The 20,101-nt window shown below is 46.2% G+C and overlaps 1 protein-coding gene across 19 annotated transcripts in view; it reads right to left on the bottom strand.

The window, feature by feature from the left end:
- Positions 1–1,450: 1,450 nt before the first annotated feature.
- The window catches only part of NUSAP1 (nucleolar and spindle associated protein 1), a 93,185-nt gene continuing 74,534 nt past the window's right edge, over positions 1,451–20,101 (bottom strand). For 13 of the 19 annotated variants that reach the window (XM_077939116.1, XM_077939115.1, XM_077939119.1 and 10 more), the window contains exons 10-14: positions 17,002–17,189; positions 13,516–13,616; positions 8,711–8,827; positions 5,505–5,613; positions 1,451–2,712 (exon numbers count right to left, since the gene is read on the bottom strand). In XM_077939116.1, coding sequence (XP_077795242.1) covers positions 2,619–2,712; positions 5,505–5,613; positions 8,711–8,827; positions 13,516–13,616; positions 17,002–17,189 — 609 coding nt within the window. In that variant the 3' untranslated portion in view covers positions 1,451–2,618. The remainder of the gene's footprint in view (positions 2,713–5,504; positions 5,614–8,710; positions 8,828–13,515; positions 13,617–17,001; positions 17,190–20,101) is intronic. The other 6 variants (XM_077939122.1, XM_028850760.2, XM_015141976.3 and 3 more) reach the window with 1 other exon arrangement.

The following is a 20,101-nucleotide window of genomic DNA, read 5'->3' as shown; positions in this document are numbered from 1 at the left end:
TGTCGCCCAGGCTGGAGTGCAGTGGCCGGATCTCAGCTCACTGCAAGCTCCGCCTCCCGGGTTTACGCCATTCTCCTTTCTCAGCCTCCCGAGTAGCTGGGACTACAGGCGCCCGCCACCTTGCCCGGCTAGTTTTTTGTATTTTTTAGTAGAGGCGGGGTTTCACCGTGTTAGCCAGGATGGTCTCGATCTCCTGACCTCGTGATCCGCCCGTCTCGGCCTCCCAAAGTGCTGGGATTACAGGCTTGAGCCACCGCGCCCGGCCAATTGTTGGGTCTTGATGTATTTTTTTTTTTTATTTCAAGATGGAGTCTCACCCCGTTGCAGTGGCCAGAGTGCAGTGGTGTGATCTTGGCTCACTGCAACCTTCACCTCCCGGGTTGAAGTGATTCTCCTGCCTCAGTCTCCTGAGTAGATGGGATTACAGGCGCCCACCTCCACGCCTGGCTAATTTTTGTATTTTTAGCAGAGATGTGGTTTCACCACGTTGGCCAGGCTGGTCTCCAACTCCTGACTTCAAGTGATCTGCCTGCCTTGGCCTCCCAAAGTGCTGGGATTACAGGTGTGAGCCACTGTGTCTGGCCAGAATTGTTGGGTATTGATCTTGTACGTTGCAACCTTACTGAATTTATTAGTTCTAGGAGCTTTTTAGTGAAGTCCTTAGGATTTTCTCTATGTAAGATCCTGGTGGTTTTTTCTTTTTTCAGATAGGGTCTCACTACCTAATGGCATGGCTAGATTACACAGTAGACATCCTGTTAACTTTTCAAAGACACTAGCAAACTTTTCCAAAGTGGTTGTGACATTTTACATTTCCATCAGATGTGTATTTGACCCTAAAGTTTAAAAATTGATCTGATCTCTTCCCCTTGATAGGAAAATCTGAATGTTTCCAGTACTTAGGAGTGTGCCATGTCCTAAAGCCTCACGTATACAAAACAGCATTTAATAAAACCTGAGAGGCCAGGCGCGGTGGCTCAAGCCTGTAATCCCAGCACTTTGGGAGGCCGAGGCGGGTGGATCACGAGGTCAGGAGATCGAGACTATCCTGGCTAACATGGTGAAACCCTGTCTCTACTAAAAATACAAAAAACTAGCCGGGCCTGGTGGCGGGCCCCTGTAGTCTCAGCTACTTGGGAGGCTGAGGCGGGAGAATGGCGTGAACCCGGGAGGCGGAGCTTGCAGTGAGCCGAGATCAGGCCACTGCACTCCAGCCTGGGAGACACAGCGAGACTCCGTCTCAAAAAAAACAAAACAAAACAAAACAAAACAAAACAAAACAAAAAAACCTGAGAGGTACTCTGGGAATATAAAGGGAGCATACCGCCATTTCTTTTTTGAGTGGAAGCAGTGGTCAGCAAAGGGCATACAAAGGGTATAAACTCTTGTTAAGCCTAGCTGCTCACCTAAATCTTGGAAGACTTATGTTTACAAAGAATGAATCTACCACAAAGAGAAAAAATTTTATTAATGACAATCTTGAGCAGTATAAAACTCAGAAGCTCCACTGAGGTGAAGGAAACATGGACATGATACTAAGCAAAGCCTCATCTTTTCCATAAAATGAATAAGTATATTTGGTGGAGTTTGAGACCAGCCTGGGCAACATAGTGAGACCCTGTCTCTAAAAGCATTAAAGCATTAATCCTCACATTTCGATAGGACTATGTAGCTTTCAAGTAAGCAATGTTAGAATGAGTTGTAGAGTTTTATTTATGCAAATATAGTGAGTGACAGATGGCAATTACATGAGGCTATTTGAACAAAGATGCACAAGCCTAAACAATTTCACCTAGGTAAAATATTGATGTCATAACCAAATCATGGCCCCGTTTCATAAAGGTTACTATATTCTACAGAGACTGAAGAGGTGGCCTTTCTATCCCAGCTTACCCTATTCTTGTTATTGTTTAAATTCTCCTGAAGCTTGTATAACTAGCTGACATTAGATAAATGCTATTGGCTAGCAGAAGACTGTGGTTCTGTTAATATTAGAACCAGCAGGGGGAACTTGACATTAAAAATCTAGGAACACAGGCCGGGCGCGGTGGCTCAAGCCTGTAATCCCAGCACTTTGGGAGGCCGAGACGGGCGGATCACAAGGTCAGGAGATCGAGACCATCCTGGCTAACACAGTGAAACCCCGTCTCTACTAAAAATACAAAAAATTAGCCGGGCGTGGTGGCGGCGCCTGTAGTCCCAGCTACGCGGGAGGCTGAGGCAGGAGAATGGCCGGAACCCGGGAGGCGGAGCTTGCAGTGAGCCGAGATGGCGCCACTGCACTCCAGCCTGGGCGACAGAGCGAGACTCCGCCTCAAAAAAAAAAAAAAAAAAAATCTAGGAACAGAATTTTAGGATGTATCTCATTAGAAACCTGAATTGTATAGGGACTTAAGTAAAAACCATCCCAAAGAATGTGAGCTTTAAGGTGATAATGTCTTTTCAGAGATCGTAGCACATGAAGAACCCACGGACACTACATACATGGACACTACATAGAATATGAACAGTTAGCAGAAAAAGATCTCGTGACTAAAGTAGGGAAGACATAAAAAAAAAAATTTACAAAAGGAAAAAAGTTCAGAATACAGGAATATTTACAAGATGTTAAGAAATTATTAATCTTCAGCCAAAATGAGGCCCCTTCGCATTCCCAAAACCTTTGCTTTCTTCTCCTTTCGTTCTTGCTCGCGTTTCTTCCGTTGCTCTTCCCTGAGGGGGACAGGTCACAGGTTAAGCTCTAGGGAGGCTCCACAACAGACACTTTAGAGCAACTATTGTTGGACTAACACCCAAACTTTCAAGCAATGACATCCAGCATACTTGCGTAAAACAGTCTCTTAGAAGGCACTGTGCTCCGCCTAGTGTTTCTAACACCTGTTTGTCATTGTTGTGTTAAAGGGCTAGAAACTGGTATTTTCCTTTTGCTAACTCAGCACTCTAAAATCATGCATGGAGGCTGGGCACATTGGCTCATGCCTGTAATCCCAGCACGTTAGGAGGCCAAGGCAGGCAGATCACTTGAGGTCAGGAGTTCGAGACCAGCCTGGCCAAAATGGTGAAACCCCGTCTCTACTAAAAATACGAAAGAGTTAGCCAAGTGTGGTTGTGCATGTCTATAATCCCAGCTACTGGGAGGCTGAGGCAGGAGAATCGCTTGAACCCAGGAGGTGGAGGTTGCAGTGAGCTGATATCATGCCACTGCACTCCAGCATGGGCGACAGAGCGAGACTCCGTCTCAATAAAAAAAAAAAAAAAAAAAAATAAATAAATAAATAAAAAATAAAATCATACATGGAATTGGAATCAGAAGATACCTTGGTGATTGAATCCAACTCTTATTATTTTACAATTTGCTTTAGGCCAGATGCAGTGGCTCACACCTATAATCCCAGCATTTTGGGAGGCCAAAGTGGGAGGATTCCCTGTGCCCAGGAGTTCAAGGCAAAAGTAAGAAAAGTAAGAACCTATCTCTAAGAAAAAAAAAATTGTTTTAAATGAGAAATGTCTACACCTAGAAATCAAAGGCGTGGTGGCTCACACCTGTAATCCCAGCACTTTGGGAGGCCAAGGTGGGTGGATCACCTGAGGTCAGGAGTTTGAGACCAGCCTAGCCAAGATGGTGAAACCCCGTCTCTACTAAAAATACAAAAATTAGCTGCACGCAGGGGTGGGCACCTGTAATCCCAGCTACTCGGGAGGCTGAGGCAGGAAAATCACTTGAACCCGGGATGGAGAGGGTGCAGTGAGCCAAGATTGCACCACCACACTCTAGCCTAGGCAACAGAGTGAGACTCTGTCTCAAAACAAACAAACAAACAAAAAAACCCAAGATAAGTTAATATAATCTTGGGCTTTTTTGTGTGTTTTTTTCCCCTTCTTTCTCTTTTTTTTGGTTTGTCTAATCCTCTGAAAGAAAAGCATAATGGCTAACTCAGTAGACCCTGATTCTAGTTCTATTCCTTTCACTAAACTATGTGATTCTGAGCTTGACCTTTGACTTCTTTTTTTTTGAGACGGAGTTTTGCTCTTGTTGCTTGGGCTGTAGTGCAATGGCGCAATCTCGGCTCACCACAACCTCCGCCTCCCGGGTTCAAGCGATTCTCCTGCCTCAGCCTCCAGAGTAGCTGGGATTACAGGCATGCGCCACCACGCCTGGCTAAGTTTGTATTTTTAGTAGAGATGGGGTTTCTCCATGTCTGGAACTCCTGACATCGTAATCCACCTGCCTTGGCCTCCCAAAGTACTGGGATTACAGGCGTGAGCCACCTCACTCAGCCAACTTAATAACAGCGAGCAAAGGCCTTGGCGCAGTCATGTATAGCCATGAGTCAAATGATAGGTAACCCTGTGTCATGAGGGTCCAAGCAGGGAATCTGGGCCCAACCATGATTTGCTACAACCTAGGATGAGCTCTGGCTTTAACTTGGTTTTCATGCTGAAGGAAGCCTCTAAGGACCGTCCTGGGTGCTCCTCTTTATAGGGCCTTGATGCCTTGTAAGCCTGGCTTCCTTAGGAGTGAGGAATTGATGTCTATCTGGATACGTAGGTGCCCTGGACTGCTGGGCATTGGTATCAGGAGAGATACCCACATGCCCTGTGTTGAGGCAGATGAGTCATGCAAGAGCAGTGCTCTGAATCTGGGTCTTCTTCTGAATCACCTGCAGAGCTTTGGAAACAATGCAGGTGCTTGGGCCTCACCCCAAACCTGCTGATTTGGAGTCCATTACACTGGAACATGTACTCAGAAAGTTCTATATATGATGCTACTTCTTTTCTTTTCTTTTTTTTTTTGAGATGGAGTCTCACTCTGTTGCCCAGGCTGGAGTGCAGTGGCACGATCTCGGCTCACTGCAAGCTCTGCCTCCCGGGTTCCTGCCTCAGCCTCCCGAATAGCTGGGACCACAGGTGCCCGCCACCACGCCTGGCTAATTTTTTTTTTCATTTTTGTATTTTTAGTAGAGACAGGGTTTCACCATGTTAGCCAGGATGGTCTCGATCTCCTGATCTCATGATCCGCCTGCCTCAGCCTCCCAAAGTGCTGGGATTACAGGTGTGAGCCACCACGCCTGGCCCATGATACCACTTCTAACCTCCCCTTAAAACACCACTATTACTGAGTCTCTATCCCTCAGAGGTGCTGCTTTTGTTTTGTGTTTTTTTTTGAGGCGGAGTCTCATTCTGTCCCCTAGGCTGGAGTGCAATGGCCGGATCTCGGCTCACTGCAAGCTCCGCCTCCCGGGTTCACGCCATTCTCCTGCCTCAGCCTCCCTAGTAGCTGGGACTACAGGCGCCCGCCACCACGCCCAGCTAATTTTTTGTATTTTTTTTAGTAGAGATGGGGTTTCACCATGTTAGCCAGGACGGTCTCGATCTCCTGACCTTGTGATCCGCCCGTCTTGGCCTCCCAAAGTGCTGGGATTACAGGCTTGAGCCACCGCGCCCGGCCAAGGTGCTGCTTTTGAAATTAAAATAATTATAAAGCTGGATAATTATGTACTTACTTTGTCTGGAGATGGGGTTGTTTGTAAGTTTTCTTGTAGAAGTTAATTCTGTTGACATGTTGATTTAGATAATTATTTTCTTTAGATTGCCCCCATGGTTTTAGCTTTCCTAGTTTAGGACAGAGACAAAGAGTTTTAAGAAGATTGTTTGATTTATATTCCCAACTTCATTCCCTTCATCTGTGGTTACCTGCTATTGACAATTATACTTTTTTCTTTGAGACAGAATCTCACTCTGTTGCTCAGGTTGGAGTGCAGTGGTGTGATCTGATCTTAGCTCACAGCAACCTCCGCCTCCTGGGCTCAAGTGATCCTCCCAACTCAGACTCATGAGTAGCTGGGACTACAGGCACACACCACCATGCCCAGGTAATTTTTGTATTTTTTAGTAGAGACGAGGTTTTGTCATGTTGCCCATGCTGGTCTCGAGCTCCTGTTCTCAAGCAATCTGCCTGCCTTGGCCTCCTAAAGTGCTGGGATTACAGGCGTGAGCCACTGTGTCCAACCAATTTGCAATTTTACAAAAAAGAACTGGGACCCAATTTCTGGAAGTTTACGTGTTGCTTTTTTTTGGTTTTGTTTTGTGTTTTTTTTTTTTTTTTGAGATGGAGTCTTGCTCTGTCGCCCGGGGTGGGGTGCAGTGGCCGGATCTCAGCTCACTGCAAGCTCCGCCTCCCGGGTTTACGCCATTCTCCTGCCTCAGCCTCCCGCGTAGCTGGGACTACAGGCGCCCGCCACCTTACCCGGCTAGTTTTTTGTCTTTTTAGTAGAGACGGGGTTTCACCGTGTTGGCCAGGATGGTCTCGATCTCCTGACCTCGTGATCTGCCCGTCTCGGCCTCCCAAAGTGCTGGGATTACAGGCTTGAGCTACCGCGCCCGGCCTGTTTTGTTTTTTAAATTTTTTTTTTTTTGAGACGGAGTCTGGCTCTGTTGCCCAGGCTGGAGTGCAGTAGCGCGATCCGGGCTCACTGCAAGCTCCACCTCCTGGGTTCACGCCATTCTCCTGCCTCAGCCTCCCGAGTAGCTGGGACTACAGGCGCCCGCCACCTCGCCCGGCTAGTTTATTGTATTCTTTTTAGTAGAGGCGGGGTTTCACCGTGTTAGCCAGGATGGTCTCGATCTCCTGACCTCGTGATCCTCCAGTCTCGGCCTCCCAAAGTGCTGGGATTACAGGCTTGAGCCACCGCGCCCGGCCTGTTTTTTAAATTTAAATATAGTTTTTGTTTTTTTTTAATTTTTTTTTTTTTTTTGAGATGGAGTCTTGCTCATCGCCCAGGCTAAGGTGCAGTGGCGCCATCTCGGCTCACTGCAAGCTCCGCCTCCTGGGTTCATGCCATTCTCCTGTCTCAGTCACCCAAGTAGCTGGGACTACAGGCGCCCGCCACCGCGCCCGGCTAATTTTTTGTATTTTTTTTTTAGCAGAGACGGGGTTTCACCGTGTTAGCCAAGATGGTCTCGATCTCCTGACCTTGTGATCCGCCCGCCTTGGCCTCTCAAAGTGCTGGGATTACAGGCGTGAGCCACCGCGCCCAGCCTTTTTTTTTTTTTTAATTTTTTAGACGGAGCTCTGTTGTCCAGGCTGGAGTGTACTGGCACGATCTCGGCTCACTGCAACCTCTGCCTCTGGGGTTCGTGCAATTCTCCTGCCTCAGCCTCCCGAGTAGCTGGGACTACAGGCACACGCCACCGTGCCCAGCTAATTATTGTATTTTTAGTAGTCGAGACGGGCTTCAGTGGCTCTCTATAGGCACAGTCATAGCATACACTGCAGCCTTGAACTCCTGGCTGCAAGTGATCTTCCCAGTTCAGCCTTCCATATAGCTGGGAGTACAGGCATACATACTACTACACCTGGCTCTATGTCCTGCTTTTCTTTTTTATTGAGATAGGGTTTCACTCTGTTGCCCCGGCTGGAATGCAGTGGTACAGTCATGGCTTACTGCAGCCCAAACCTCCCTGGCTCATGCAATCCTCACATCCCAGCTTCCTGAATAGCTAGGATCACAGGCACGTGTCACCATGTCCAGCTAATTTTTAAATTTTTTGGTAGAGATAGGGTCTTGCTAAGTTGTCCAGGCTGCTCTTGAACTCCCAGGCTCAAGTCATCCTCTTGCCTGTGCCTCCCAAAGTACTGGGATTACAGCCATCAGCCACTGCACCCTGCTGAATCAAGTAATTATTAATTGTTTAATGAAAAGTCTTTTAAATCACGGGTCTATGTGGAAGCAGAGGCAGGGGAAAGGAATTCTAGGTAGTCACATATGGCTTCCACTGGGTCACTAGGGTTTTTTTTTTTTTAACAACTTTAGAGGCAGAGTTGTTTTTCTTTTCTTTCTTTCTTTCTTTTTTTTTTTTGTACCCCAGGCTGGAGTGCAGTGATGTGATCTTGGCTCACTGCAAGCTCCACCTCCCGGGTTCACGCCATTCTCCCTCCTCAGCCTCCCGAGTAGCTGGGACTACAGGCGCCCACCACCATGCCCGGCTAATTTTGTTTTTGTATTTTTAGTAGAGATAGTGTTTCACCATGTTAGATAAGATGGTCTCGATCTCCTGACCTCGTGATCCACCCACCTTGGCCTCCCAAGGTGCTGGGATTACAGGTGTGAGCCACCACGCCCGGCCTGTTTTTGTTTTCTTGAGGCATGGTCTCACTGTGTCGCCCAGGCTGGAGTGCAGTGGTGCAATCTTGGCTCACTGCAACCTCTGCCTCCTAGGTTCAAGCAATTCTTCTGCCTCAGCCTCCCAAGTAGCTGGGATTATAGGTGCCACCACCATGCCAGGCTAATTTTCTTATTTTTTTTCAGTAGAGATGGGGTTTCACCATGTTGGCCAGGTTGATCGCAAACTCCTGAACTAAAGTGATCTGCCCACCTCAGCCTCCTGAAATGCTGGGATTACAGGCGAGAGCCACTGCACCCAGCTGCAGAATTTGTTCATTCTTAAGTTGTCATTTTTTATTTTTATTTTTAGATGGAGTTTCGCTCTTGTTACCCAGGCTGGAGTGCAATGGCGCGGTCTCGGCTCACTGCAACCTCCGCCTAACAGGTTCAAGCAATTCTCCTGTCTCAGCCTCCCAAGCAGCTGGGATTACAGGTGCCTGCCACCACGCCTGGCTAATTTTTGTATTTTTAGTAGGCATGAGCCACCGCATCCCACCAATCTTAAGTATTTTATAGGCCCTGTAGCTTAAAACACTCCCACGTACCTTTGTGTGGTTCATAGTTGAGGGGACGAGACAAACTTGCTTTAAGATCAAACACTGGTTTCTTATTGGAGACTGGAGTCTGCGTTGCCTCAGTTGTCAGGTTGAATGGGGTAATAACTAAAAACACACCAAAGAAACCCAAGAGCTTAATTAGAAACAAAGACCTGTTAAAGCATTTATCAAAGTGTTACTTCTCTTTTTTTTTTTTTTTTTTTTGAGACGGAGTCTGGCTCTGTCGCCCGAGCTGGAGTGCAGTGGCCGGATCTCAGCTCACTGCAAGCTCCACCCCCTGGGTTTACGCCATTCTCCTGCCTCAGCCTCCCGAGTAGCTGGGACTACAGGCGCCCGCCGCCTCGCCCGGCTAGTTTTTTGTATTTTTTAGTAGAGACGGGGTTTCACCGTGTTCGCCAGGATGGTCTCGATCTCCTGACCTCGTGATCCGCCTGTCTCGGCCTCCCAAAGTGCTGGGATTACAGGCTTGAGCCACCGCGCCCGGCCAAAAGTGTTACTTCTCAATCTTAAAAATACATGTTATAGGCTGGGCATGGGGCTCATGCCTGTAATCCCAGCACTTTGGGAGGCTGAGGTGGGCAGATCACAAGGTCAGGAGATCGAGACCATCCTGACCAACATGGTGAAACGCTGTCTCTACTAAAATACAAAAAATTATCTGGGAGTGCGGTGGCTCACACCTGTAATCTCAGCACTTTGGGAGGCCGAGTCAGGTGGATCACCTGAGGTCGGGAGTTCAAGACCAGCCTGACCAACATGGAGAAACCCCGTCTCTACTAAAAGTACAAAATTACCTGGTGTGGTGGCGCATGCCTGTAATCCTAGCTACTTGGGAGGCTGAGGCAGGAGAATCGCTTGAACCCACAAAGTGGAGGTTGAAGTGAGCCAACATTGCACCATTGCACTCCAGCTTGGGCAACAAGAGTGAAACTCAGTTTCAAAAAAAAAAAAAAAAAACTTAGCTGGGTGTGGTGGTGCATGCCTGTAGTCCCAGCTACTCGGCTGAGGCAGGGGAATCGCTTGAACCCGGGAGGCAGAGGTTGCAGTGAGCCGACATCGTGCCACTGCACTCCAGCCTGGTGACAGAGCAAGGCTGCATCTCAGAGAAAAAATAAAAATAAAAATTAGTCAGGTGTGGTGGCACATGCCTGTAATCCCAGCTACTTGGGAGGCTGAGTAGGAGAATCACTCGAACCCGGGAGGTGGAGCTTGCAGTGAGCTGAGACTGCGCCATTGCACTCCAGTCTGGGCGACAGGGCAAGACTCCATCTCAAAAAAAAAAAAAAAAAAAAAAAAAAAAAAAAAAAAAAAAAAAGGCCGGGTGCAGTGGCTCATGCCTGTAATCCCAGCACTTTGGGAGGCTGAGGCAGGCGGATCATGAGGTCACAAGATCGAGACCATCCTGGCCAACATAGTGAAATCTGTCTCTACTAAAATACAAAAATTAGCCAGGTGTGGTGGCACGTGCCTGTAATCCTAGCTACTCAGGAGGTTGAGGCAGGAGAATCCCTTGAACCAGGAAGTTGGAGGTTGCAGCAAGCTGAGATCACACCACAGCACTCCAGCCTGGCAACAGAGTAAGACTCTGTCTCAAAAAAAAAAAAAAAAAAAAAGTTATAGCTTGAATGTTTGTATCTCCTGCAACCCCAAATTCATATTGAAATCCTGACCGTCAATACGACTGGTGTAAGGAAGTAGGGCTTTGGGAGGTAAATAGGTCATGAATGGGATTCAGATACCCCATAGAATTTTCTCTAGCTCTCTTTCTGCCACATGAGCATACAACGAGAAGTTGGTAGTCTGCTACCTGGAAAAGAGCCCTCACTAGAATCATGCTAGTGCCCTGATCTGCCCTCATCCAGCCTCCAGAACTATGAGAGAGAAATTCCTGCTGTTTATAAGACACAGTCTTCGGTGCTTTGTTATATAATAGCAGCCCCAAAGGACTAAGACAATCTACAAGAATAGATTGTCTGAAATAGATGAAAGAGTCTGAAATAAGGGTTAAAATGGAGAAAAGAGAAGAAAACAATAATTGAGGAAAGCTAAGCATTGAGATTAGTTTCCTTTGCTAAGTAGCTTTGTAAATGTTCTGAATATCATGACATTTCCTAAGATCAGATGGGAGTTTAGAATTCTGTTGAAAGAAAGAACGGTAACTTTTCAGCTTATTTCTCTGATAAGTCCCATAAAAATTACATATTATTAATAGTATTATCATTAACATAAATAAACATAAAAAGAACCTAATCACATAGTTGAGAAGATTCATGGCCTGTTGGCTCACACCTGTAATCTCAGCACTTTGGAAGGCTGAGGCAGGATTGTTTAAAGTCAGGAATATTATTAATAAGGGCTCTTATCACTTCAGAATTTTAATTTTTGGCTGGGCGCGGTGGCTCACGCCTGTAATCCTAGCACTTTGGGAGGCGGAGGCGGGCAGATCATGAGGTCAGGAGTTCGAGACCAACCTGGCCAATGCGGTGACACCCTATCTTTACCAAAAATGCAAAAATTAGCCAGGCGTGGTGGCAGGCACCTGTAGTCCCAGCTACTCGGGGGACTGAGGCAGAAGAATCGCTTGAACCCAAGAGGCAGAGGTTGCAGTGAGCCGAGATGGTGCCACTGCACTCCAGTGTGGATGATAGAGTGAGACTCCGTCTCAGAAAAAAAAGAATATGAATTTTTGTACTGTGAAGCTAAAAATATCCGGGATGGTATAGTTTATTTTTATTTTTTTGAGATGGAGTCTTGCTCTGTGTCTCAGGCTGGAGTGCAGTGATGTGATCTCGGCTCAGTGCAACCTCCGCCTCCTGGGTTCAAGTGATTCTCAAGTGAGTAGCTGAGATTACAGGCAAGTGCCACCACGCCCGGCTAATTTTCGTAATTTTAGTAGAGACGAGGTTTTGCCATGTTGGCCAGGTTGATCTCCATGCCACCATGCCCAGCCTAAGGATGGTGTAGTTTAGTTAGCCTTTTTGCTACAGTTGGCCATCAGTTAATCCTTTCTCTCTCTTTTTTTTCCTTCTTTTTGAGACAGGGTCTCACTGTATTGCCCCGGCTGGCTGGAGTACAGTAGCACAATCTCGGCTCACTGCAACCTCTGCTTCCTGGTACAAGCGATTCTCCTACCTCAGCCTCTTGAGTAGCTGGGACGATAGATGCACGCCACCACGCCTGGCTAATTTTTGTATTTTTAGTAGAGATAGGATTTCACCATGTTGGCCAGGCTGGTCTCAAAATCCTGACCTCAAGTGATCCATCCACCTAAGCCTCCCAAAGTGCTGGGATTACAGGCAAGAGACACTGTGTCCGGCCAATCCTTTCTTTTCACAGGGGGAAGCCACAGGTCATTGCCAGATGTGAACCCTTGCCTACATCTGTGAAACAGCAATCAGGATCTAAGATCACCCAGTTAAAAAAAGCACAAAACCCTGTGTTCAAGCTATCCCACTGTATCAATATGAAATGCTGACAGGGAGTAGGATAAGGGGCTGCCATACACTGCTGCTGGAAGCATAGATTGGTACAATTCATCCAAGACAGTAAATATCTGCATATTTTCCAATCCAGCTGTTCTGCTCCTAGGTCTAGGGAAACTCTTGCAGATGTACAGGAGACATGTTTAAGAGTATTCATAGCAACATCATATATAATAATGAAAGCTGGAACCACCCACATGTTCATGAATAGTAAAATATATAAACTGACATATACCCATACCACTGAAAAATACAGTGAAAATGAGTCAACATGGTTGAATCTTGAAACATGAAGTCTGTGGTCTGGGATCCTGTTAGTGTCAGAGTCCTCTAGGACCAATCCGAGGCTGTAATGAATACTGTGCTCGTCCTCCGAATCCCTGAGTCCCACAATGGGCACAGTGCCCTTCCTGGAGGGTCACCATTTTAGGATTAGATGGAGCTCTCAGGCAGATACCTGGTTTTTGCTTATGTCTCTGGCATTTCCCTCTCTAGTACACAATGAAAAATATACTATGTTAAATTTTTTTTTTTTTTTTTTGAGACGGAGTCTCGCTCTGTCACCCAGGCTGGAGTGCAGTGGCCGGATCTCAGCTCACTGCAAGCTCCGCCTCCCGGGTTCACGCCATTCTCCTGCCTCAGCCTCCCGAGTAGCTGGGACTACAGGCGCCTGCCACCTCGCCCGGCTAAGTTTTTGTATTTTTAGTAGAGACGGGGTTTCACTGTGTTAGCCAGGATGGTCTCGATCTCCTGACCTCGTGATCCGCCCGTCTCGGCCTCCCAAAGTGCTGGGATTACAGGCTTGAGCCACCTCGCCCGGCCAAATTTTTGTTTTTGATTTTATAGAAATGGAAAGAGTTTAAGGAAACAGATACAGGACAGGTGCAGTGGCTCACTCGTGTTATCCCAGCACTTTGGGAGGCCGAGGCGGGCGGATCACCTGAGGTCAGGAGTTTGAGACCAGCCTGACCAACATGGCGAAACCGTCTCTATTAAATATACAAAATTAGCTGGGTGTGGTGCTGCATGTCTGTAATCCCAGCTACTCAGGAAACTGAGGCAGGAGAATTGCTTGAACCTGGGAGGCAGAGGCTGCAGTGAGCCAAGATCGCGCCATTGCTCTCTAGCCTGCGTGACAAAAGTGAAACTCCCATCTCAAAAAAAAGAAAAAGAAAAAAAGAAAACAGATACACCTGATCATTTTGGGAAGTTACATGGCTTAAAAATGAAGCAGATTTATTTATTTATTTATTTTTTACCAGCAGCAGAATTCCCCTTGGTGGTCTTTGTGTGTCCCAAGCACAGCCTCACCTTTTGGGGTGCCCCCAGACACGGTCACATGTGCAGACTTTCTGGCTGGAGTCTTGGTCAGTGAACGCTTATGCTCATTATCTTTAGTAGCAGCTGAAAACCTAAATAGGACAGCAGAGTACAAGACATGAGTACTGTGGCAAGAGTAACTTGTGTCTAGCATATAAATAAAACCACTTGACTATCAGCAAGCAGTGAAAAGGGCCTCAATTAATACTTGTCATAGGAATGAACCTCTTTTGCAGAAGAGACATATTCCTAAAAGGCTAATGCTAAAGTAAATCACATATCAACTAACGTTATTTGTAAAATATGTTCTTGTCTTTTCTGCTCTCCCTGTGATGGTGCTGGAGGAATAGGCCTGGAGGTCTCATTATAGTCCAAGAGGCAAGCCAAAAGCTCCCCTTCTTCTTCTTCTTCTTCTTCTTCTTCCTCCTTCCTCTCTCCTCTTCCCTCCTCCTCCTCCTCCTCCTCCTCCTCCTTGTGAGGGGAAGTCACAGGGAGCAGAAGACTGCTATGCTAGATGAGTGGTGAGAACAGGTCTTGTATCTTCCTAAAAGAATGTCATTCATTTGAGTGGTAGAGAAATAAACCCATTCTTTACCATTCTTTACATATGGCAAATTGCCACAAATGTATTTGATTGATTCACTGATAGTATTTTTTCTACATTTTAACATCTCTGAAATTGGGATGTGTTTTTACAATTCATAAGATGTCAGTAGTTGATTGGTAGGTTTTTTTCTTGAGACAGGTTCTGGCTCTGTCACCCAGGCTGGAGTGCAGTGGTGTGATCTCAGCTCATTACAACCTCTGCCTCCTAGGTTCAAGCCATCCTCCTGCCTCAGCCTCCTGAGTAGCTGGGACTATGGGTATGTGCCACTGTGCCTGGCTAATTTTTTTCTTTTTTCGAGATGGAGTTTCACTCTGTCACCCAGGTTGGAGTGCAATGGTGCAATCTTGGCTCACTGCAACCTCTGCCTCCCAGGTTCAAGTGATTCTACTGCCTCAGCCTCCCCAGTAGCTGGGATTACAGGCATGCACCACCACGCCTGGCTAATTTTGTATTTTTAGTACAGATGGGGTTTCACTATGTTGGCCAGGCTGGTCTTGAACTCCTGACCTTGTGATCTGCCCGCCTTGGCCTCCCAAAGTGCTGGGATTATAGGCGTGAGCCACCAAGCCTAGTCTGATTTTTCTTAATGGTTCATAAAATAACAATGAGCCTTCATTCAATTAATGGTATCTTATGGTGTGAAGTCCAGACCCACCTGTACATTGCAGTGAAGGGCCAACCCTCTGACCATGGTGTTCTTTTTTTTTTGAGACGACGTTTCACTCTGTCGCCCAGGCTGGAGTGCAATGGTATGATCTTGGCTCACTGCAACCTCCACCTCCTGGGTTCATGCGATTCTCCTGCCTCAGCCTCCGAAGCAGCTGGGATTACAGGTGCGCACCACCATGCCCAGATAATTTTGTATTTTTAGTACAGACGAGGTTTCACCATGTTGGTCATGGCTGGTCTTGAACTCCTGACCTCAGGTGATCCACCCGACTCGGGCTCCCAAAGTGCTGGGATTACAGGCATGAGCCACCGCTCCTGGGCCATGGTGTTCTTAAATGAAATCAGAACTACCAATTATAGGTACTTCATATTCCAAGCTAATTCAATAAATAGACTTCTAAACTTAAGTTTTAAGTTTTAAAGTTTTTAAGTTTTAAAAACTACATTGGAGAACAGGAAAAGAAAATCTGATTAAAACATGGGCAGGCTGGGTGAGATGGTTCACACCTATAATCCCAGTACTTTGGGAGTACTCCGGTGCTGACTGAGTGGCTATGTGCCTGTGGCTAGGGCCTGAGAAACAGCTGTGAGATGCCTCACCCCTGCAGAGAAGCCCCTGACCTGCCCAACGCCCCTGTACTCCTAGTAAGGGCCTGAGAGGCAGTGTTGCAAGCAGCCTCTGGTAGATATGCCCCAAGGTCAGCCCAGCAGCCATGCAACTGCATACTGGGGCTGAGAAACAGCCCCACGGTCCCAAACCTGGCAAAGCCACCATCACCACCAACTCTCTTAGCCTAGGCTACTGAGAGACTTACAAATGCCACTCAAATGCACTACAGCTGAAGAAACTACACAGAGACTATATTCCTGTGCCCACTTAGAACCAAGGCCAACACACTCCACTTAACTGACACCCCAAGACCTATTCATATGAGTATGTTCTTCCCTATGAAACCTCCTCTATAAAATTGGAAGAGGTCACTTTCCTAACAGATGTGTAGAAATCAATGCAAGGACACATAAACCATGAAAATGTAGGGAAACAAGTCACTTCCAAAGAAAAATGGTAATTCTCCAATAACCCAATTCATAGGGAAATATATGAAATACCAGAAAAAGAATTCAAAATAATAATCTTAGGGCAACTCCGTGAGACACACAAAATAATACAGACAAGTCAATGAAATCAGGAAAACAATTCATGATTTGAATGAGAAATTTAAGAGGTATGTATACCCGGGTGTGCCCAGGTGCGGTGGCTCGTGCCTGTAATTCCAGCACTTTGGGAGGCCGAGGCAGGTGGATCACCTGAGGTCAGGAGTTTGAGACCAGCCTGGCCAACATGGTGAAACCCTGTCTCTACTAAAAATGAAAACTTAGCCGGTTGTGGTGGTACGTGCCTGTAGTCCCAGCTACTTGGGAGGCTGAGAATCGCTTGAACCTGGCAGGAGGAGATTACAGTGATTCCAGATCTCGCCACTGCAGTCCTGGGCAATGGAGTGATACTCCATTTGAGAAAAAAAAAAAAAAAAAAAGAAAGGCTGGTGCAATTGCATGTTTGTAATCCCAGCACTTTTGTTGGCCAAGGCGGGAGGGTCACTTGAGCCCAAGAGTTCAAGACCAGACTGGACAACATAATGAGACCTTGCAAAATTAGCTGGGCATGGTGGTTTCAAATAGCTAGAAGGAGGATACTAAATATAAAGAAATGATAACTGTTTGAGATGATGAATATGCTAATTACCCTGATCTGACTACCATACAATATATGTATTAAAACATCACTATGGGCCGGGCGTGGTGGCTCACGCCTGTAATACCAGCACTTTGGGAGGCTGAGGTGGGTGGATCATGAGGTCAGGAGATTGAAACCATCCTGGCTAACATGATGAAAGCCCATCTCTACTAAAAATACAAAAAATTAGCCGGGCATGGTGACACATACCTGTAGTCCCAGCTACTCGGGAGGCTGAGGCAGGAGAATCGCTTGAACCCGGGAAGCGGAGGTTGCAGTGAGCTGAGATCGCGCCACTGCACTCCAGCCTGGGCAAGAGAGCGCAACTCTGTCTCAAAAAAAAAAAGGAAACATCACTACGTACCCCCATGAGTATGTACGAATATTATTTGCCAATTAAAAAAATTTTTTTATATGATCCATGTAAAATCTTGTTCATGATTACATTTTGAAGTGATTTCTTTACCTGACACTTGTTTTAGCTGCAGAGATAGCAGAGCGCTTGAGTGACCTCTTCAGACCCAAGGTACTCTGACTTGCAGGGCCACAAGACCGGCCTTGCGAGTGTCGTTGGCCGATGGGAGTAGAAGCCACAGAGAGTCTTCCTCTTGGAGGTACTGGAGTCCTGACCCCTCCCTTATTGATGGGATGCTGCTGAAGAGAAAATGCACCATTTTAAAAGCTTGGCCCTCCGACATGGTGAAACCCCTTCTCTACTCAAAATACAAAAATTAGCTGAGCATCATGGCACGCGCCTGTAGTCCCAGCTACTCAGGAGGCTGAGGCAAGAGAATCACTTGAACCCAGGAGGTGGAGGTTGCAGTGAGCCGAGTTCATGCCATTGCACTCCAGCCTGGCAACAGAGTGAGACTACATCTCAAAAAAAAAAAAAAAAAGGCTTGGCCTCTGATACAGTATTGTCTCCTAGGCAAAGTTCAGAAGAGCATTTCCATTTATCCCTGTTTCATTCCTCATTTGTAACTCCATTTGGAATCTTTCCCTTCCCAACTACCTCACCTCATCCTATTCTACCTGTCTGGCTGGCTCCACAGTTACCTGCCATTTATCGCTATGAGGATTCTGCTATAAAGAGCAATTTCCGGTTGTGGCTGAGTAATCAGTTACAAGAAAGTCTTTCCCAGCTGCTATGGACCCAGGCATTTTCTTTCTTTTTTTTATAAATTTGAGACAGAGTCTGGCTCTGTTGCCCAGGCTGAAGTGAAGTGGCACGATATGGGTTCACTGCAATCTCCACCTTCCAGGTTCAAGCAATCCTCCCACATTAGCCTTCTGAGTAGCTGGGATTATAGGCACCTGCCACCATGCCCAGCTAATTTTTGTATTTTTAGAGATAGGATGTTGCCATGTTGGCCAGGCTGGTCTCAAATGCCTGACCTCAAGTGATCTGCCTGCCTTAGTCTCCCAAAGTGTTTGGATTATAGGCATGAGCCACTGTGCCCAGCTATCTAGGCATTTTGTTTTCTTTTCTTTTTGAGAGGGAGTCTGTTTCTTTCACCCAGGCTGGAGTGCAATGGCACAGTCTCAGCTCACTGCAACTTCCACCTCTCAGGTTCAAGCAATTCTTCTGCCTCAGCCTCCCAAGTAGCTAGGACTACAGGCGTCTGCCACCACACTTGGCTAATTTTTGTATTTTTAGTAGAAACGGGGTTTCACTATGTTGGCCAGGCTGGTCTTGAACTGCTGACCTTGTGATCTGCCTGTCTCAGCCTCCCAAACTGCCAGGATTACAGGCGTAAGCCACCACGCCCAGCCTAGCCAGACATTTTCTAACTAGAGACATAATGTAGAAAAACAGTCCTTTGTAGTCAAAAAGGGGGGAAAAAAAGAGATTATTTTGGAAATACAGAAGCTTTGAGACGTTATATACAGTTTATTAAATATAAACTTAGGCCAGGTGCAGTGGCTCACATCCTGCAATCTCAGCACTTTGGGAGGCCGAGGCAGGAGGATCGCTTAAGCCCAGGAGTTCATGACCAGCCTGGGCAACATTAGGAGATCTTGTCTCTATAAAAACAAACTTAAAGAACTTATTATATATTTAACATGTGGAATCTACAAATAATTCCACCCTCTCCCTCTATCCCCAAACAATAGCTTTTTTAAGTCCTTTAAAACAAAAAACAAAAAGAGGGAAGGAAACAAATGCTTGAAGGGTTTCACTTAGGGTATCTTTCTTAGATACTGTCAAGGCACAAAGAGTAACTGAATATCTTATTATCATTGGTCTAAGATCCGTTGCAAGCAATTACCTGTCAACTGAGATATGACAATTGAAATTAATATTTAGAAAAGTAAAAATGTAGGTTAAGAATTAAATACAGGGACTAGAAATAAATATAATCTGGTGGCTCATGCCTGTTATCCCAGTACTTTGGGAAGCAGAAGAGGGAGGAGTGCTTGAGCCTAGGAGTTTGAGACCAGCCTGGACAACACAGTGAGGGCTGTCTCTGCAAAATACTGAAAAATAGCCGGGTGTAGTAGTGCATGACTATCGTCCCAGCTACTAAGGAGGCTGAGGTGTGAGGATCACCTGAGCCCAGGAGGTTGAGGCTGCAGTGAACCATCACTGCACCACTGAATTATCACCTGCGTGACAGGGTGAGACTGTCTCAAAAAAAAAGAAAAAAAGTTATATATGTATAATTAGATAATATATACCATTAATACAGATAAATAAGTAAAAATTGAGAAAAAGCAAAACTGCATAAAAATAGACAATTATAAAGTATAGAGATTTATAACTATATAAGGTACCCTGGAATACAAGTTTTCGATCTTTTTATTATAAATGAATAATTGGTCGGGCGTGATGACTCAAGCCTGTAATCCCAGCACTTTGGGAGGCCGAGACGGGCAGATCACGAGGTCTGGAGATCGAGACCATCCTGGCTAACACGGTGAAACCCCGTCTCTACTAAAAGTACAAAAAAAATAGCCAGGCGTGGTGGCGGGTGCCTGTAGTCCCAGCTACTCGGGAGGCTGAGGCAGCAGAATGGTGTAAACCCGGGAGGCGGCGCTTACAGTGAGCTGAGATCCAGCCACTGCACTCCAGCCTGGGCGACACAGCGAGCCTCTGTCTCAAAAAAAAAAAAGAATAATTAATTAAAATAAATTAATTAAACGTAGGTATGTAGGTGTTTGTTTATTTGAGATGGGGTTGTGCTATGTTGCCCAGCCTGGTCTTTGACTCCTGGGCTCAAGCAACCCTCCAACCTCAGCCTCCCAAGTAGGTGGGATTATAGGCATGAGCCACCACACCCAGATAGTTTTCTAATCTTTTTAGAGGCCATTTGACAACTAGATCAAACAAGTCTGCCTTCTGTTACCATGAAAGTCAAAGAGAGGCTGTCATGGCCAGAATGATTCTCTTTAGGATATCTGCTTATTATTGTCCATCACCATCCAAACGATCAAACCCCAAATGTGCCAAGAGCAACTTCATCTCAGGTATGGTGAAGTTATTGTAATTGGTTTTTTTTATTCTCTAGTCTCCAAAGAGATCATACCAAGTTATACATCTGATAGGCCAATTCCTTAAACATTCA

Source organism: Macaca mulatta, chromosome 7, assembly GCF_049350105.2.
Source record: "Macaca mulatta isolate MMU2019108-1 chromosome 7, T2T-MMU8v2.0, whole genome shotgun sequence".
Classification (NCBI taxonomy): Eukaryota; Metazoa; Chordata; class Mammalia; order Primates; family Cercopithecidae; genus Macaca; species Macaca mulatta.
This window is presented reverse-complemented; position numbering and strand designations above follow the sequence as displayed.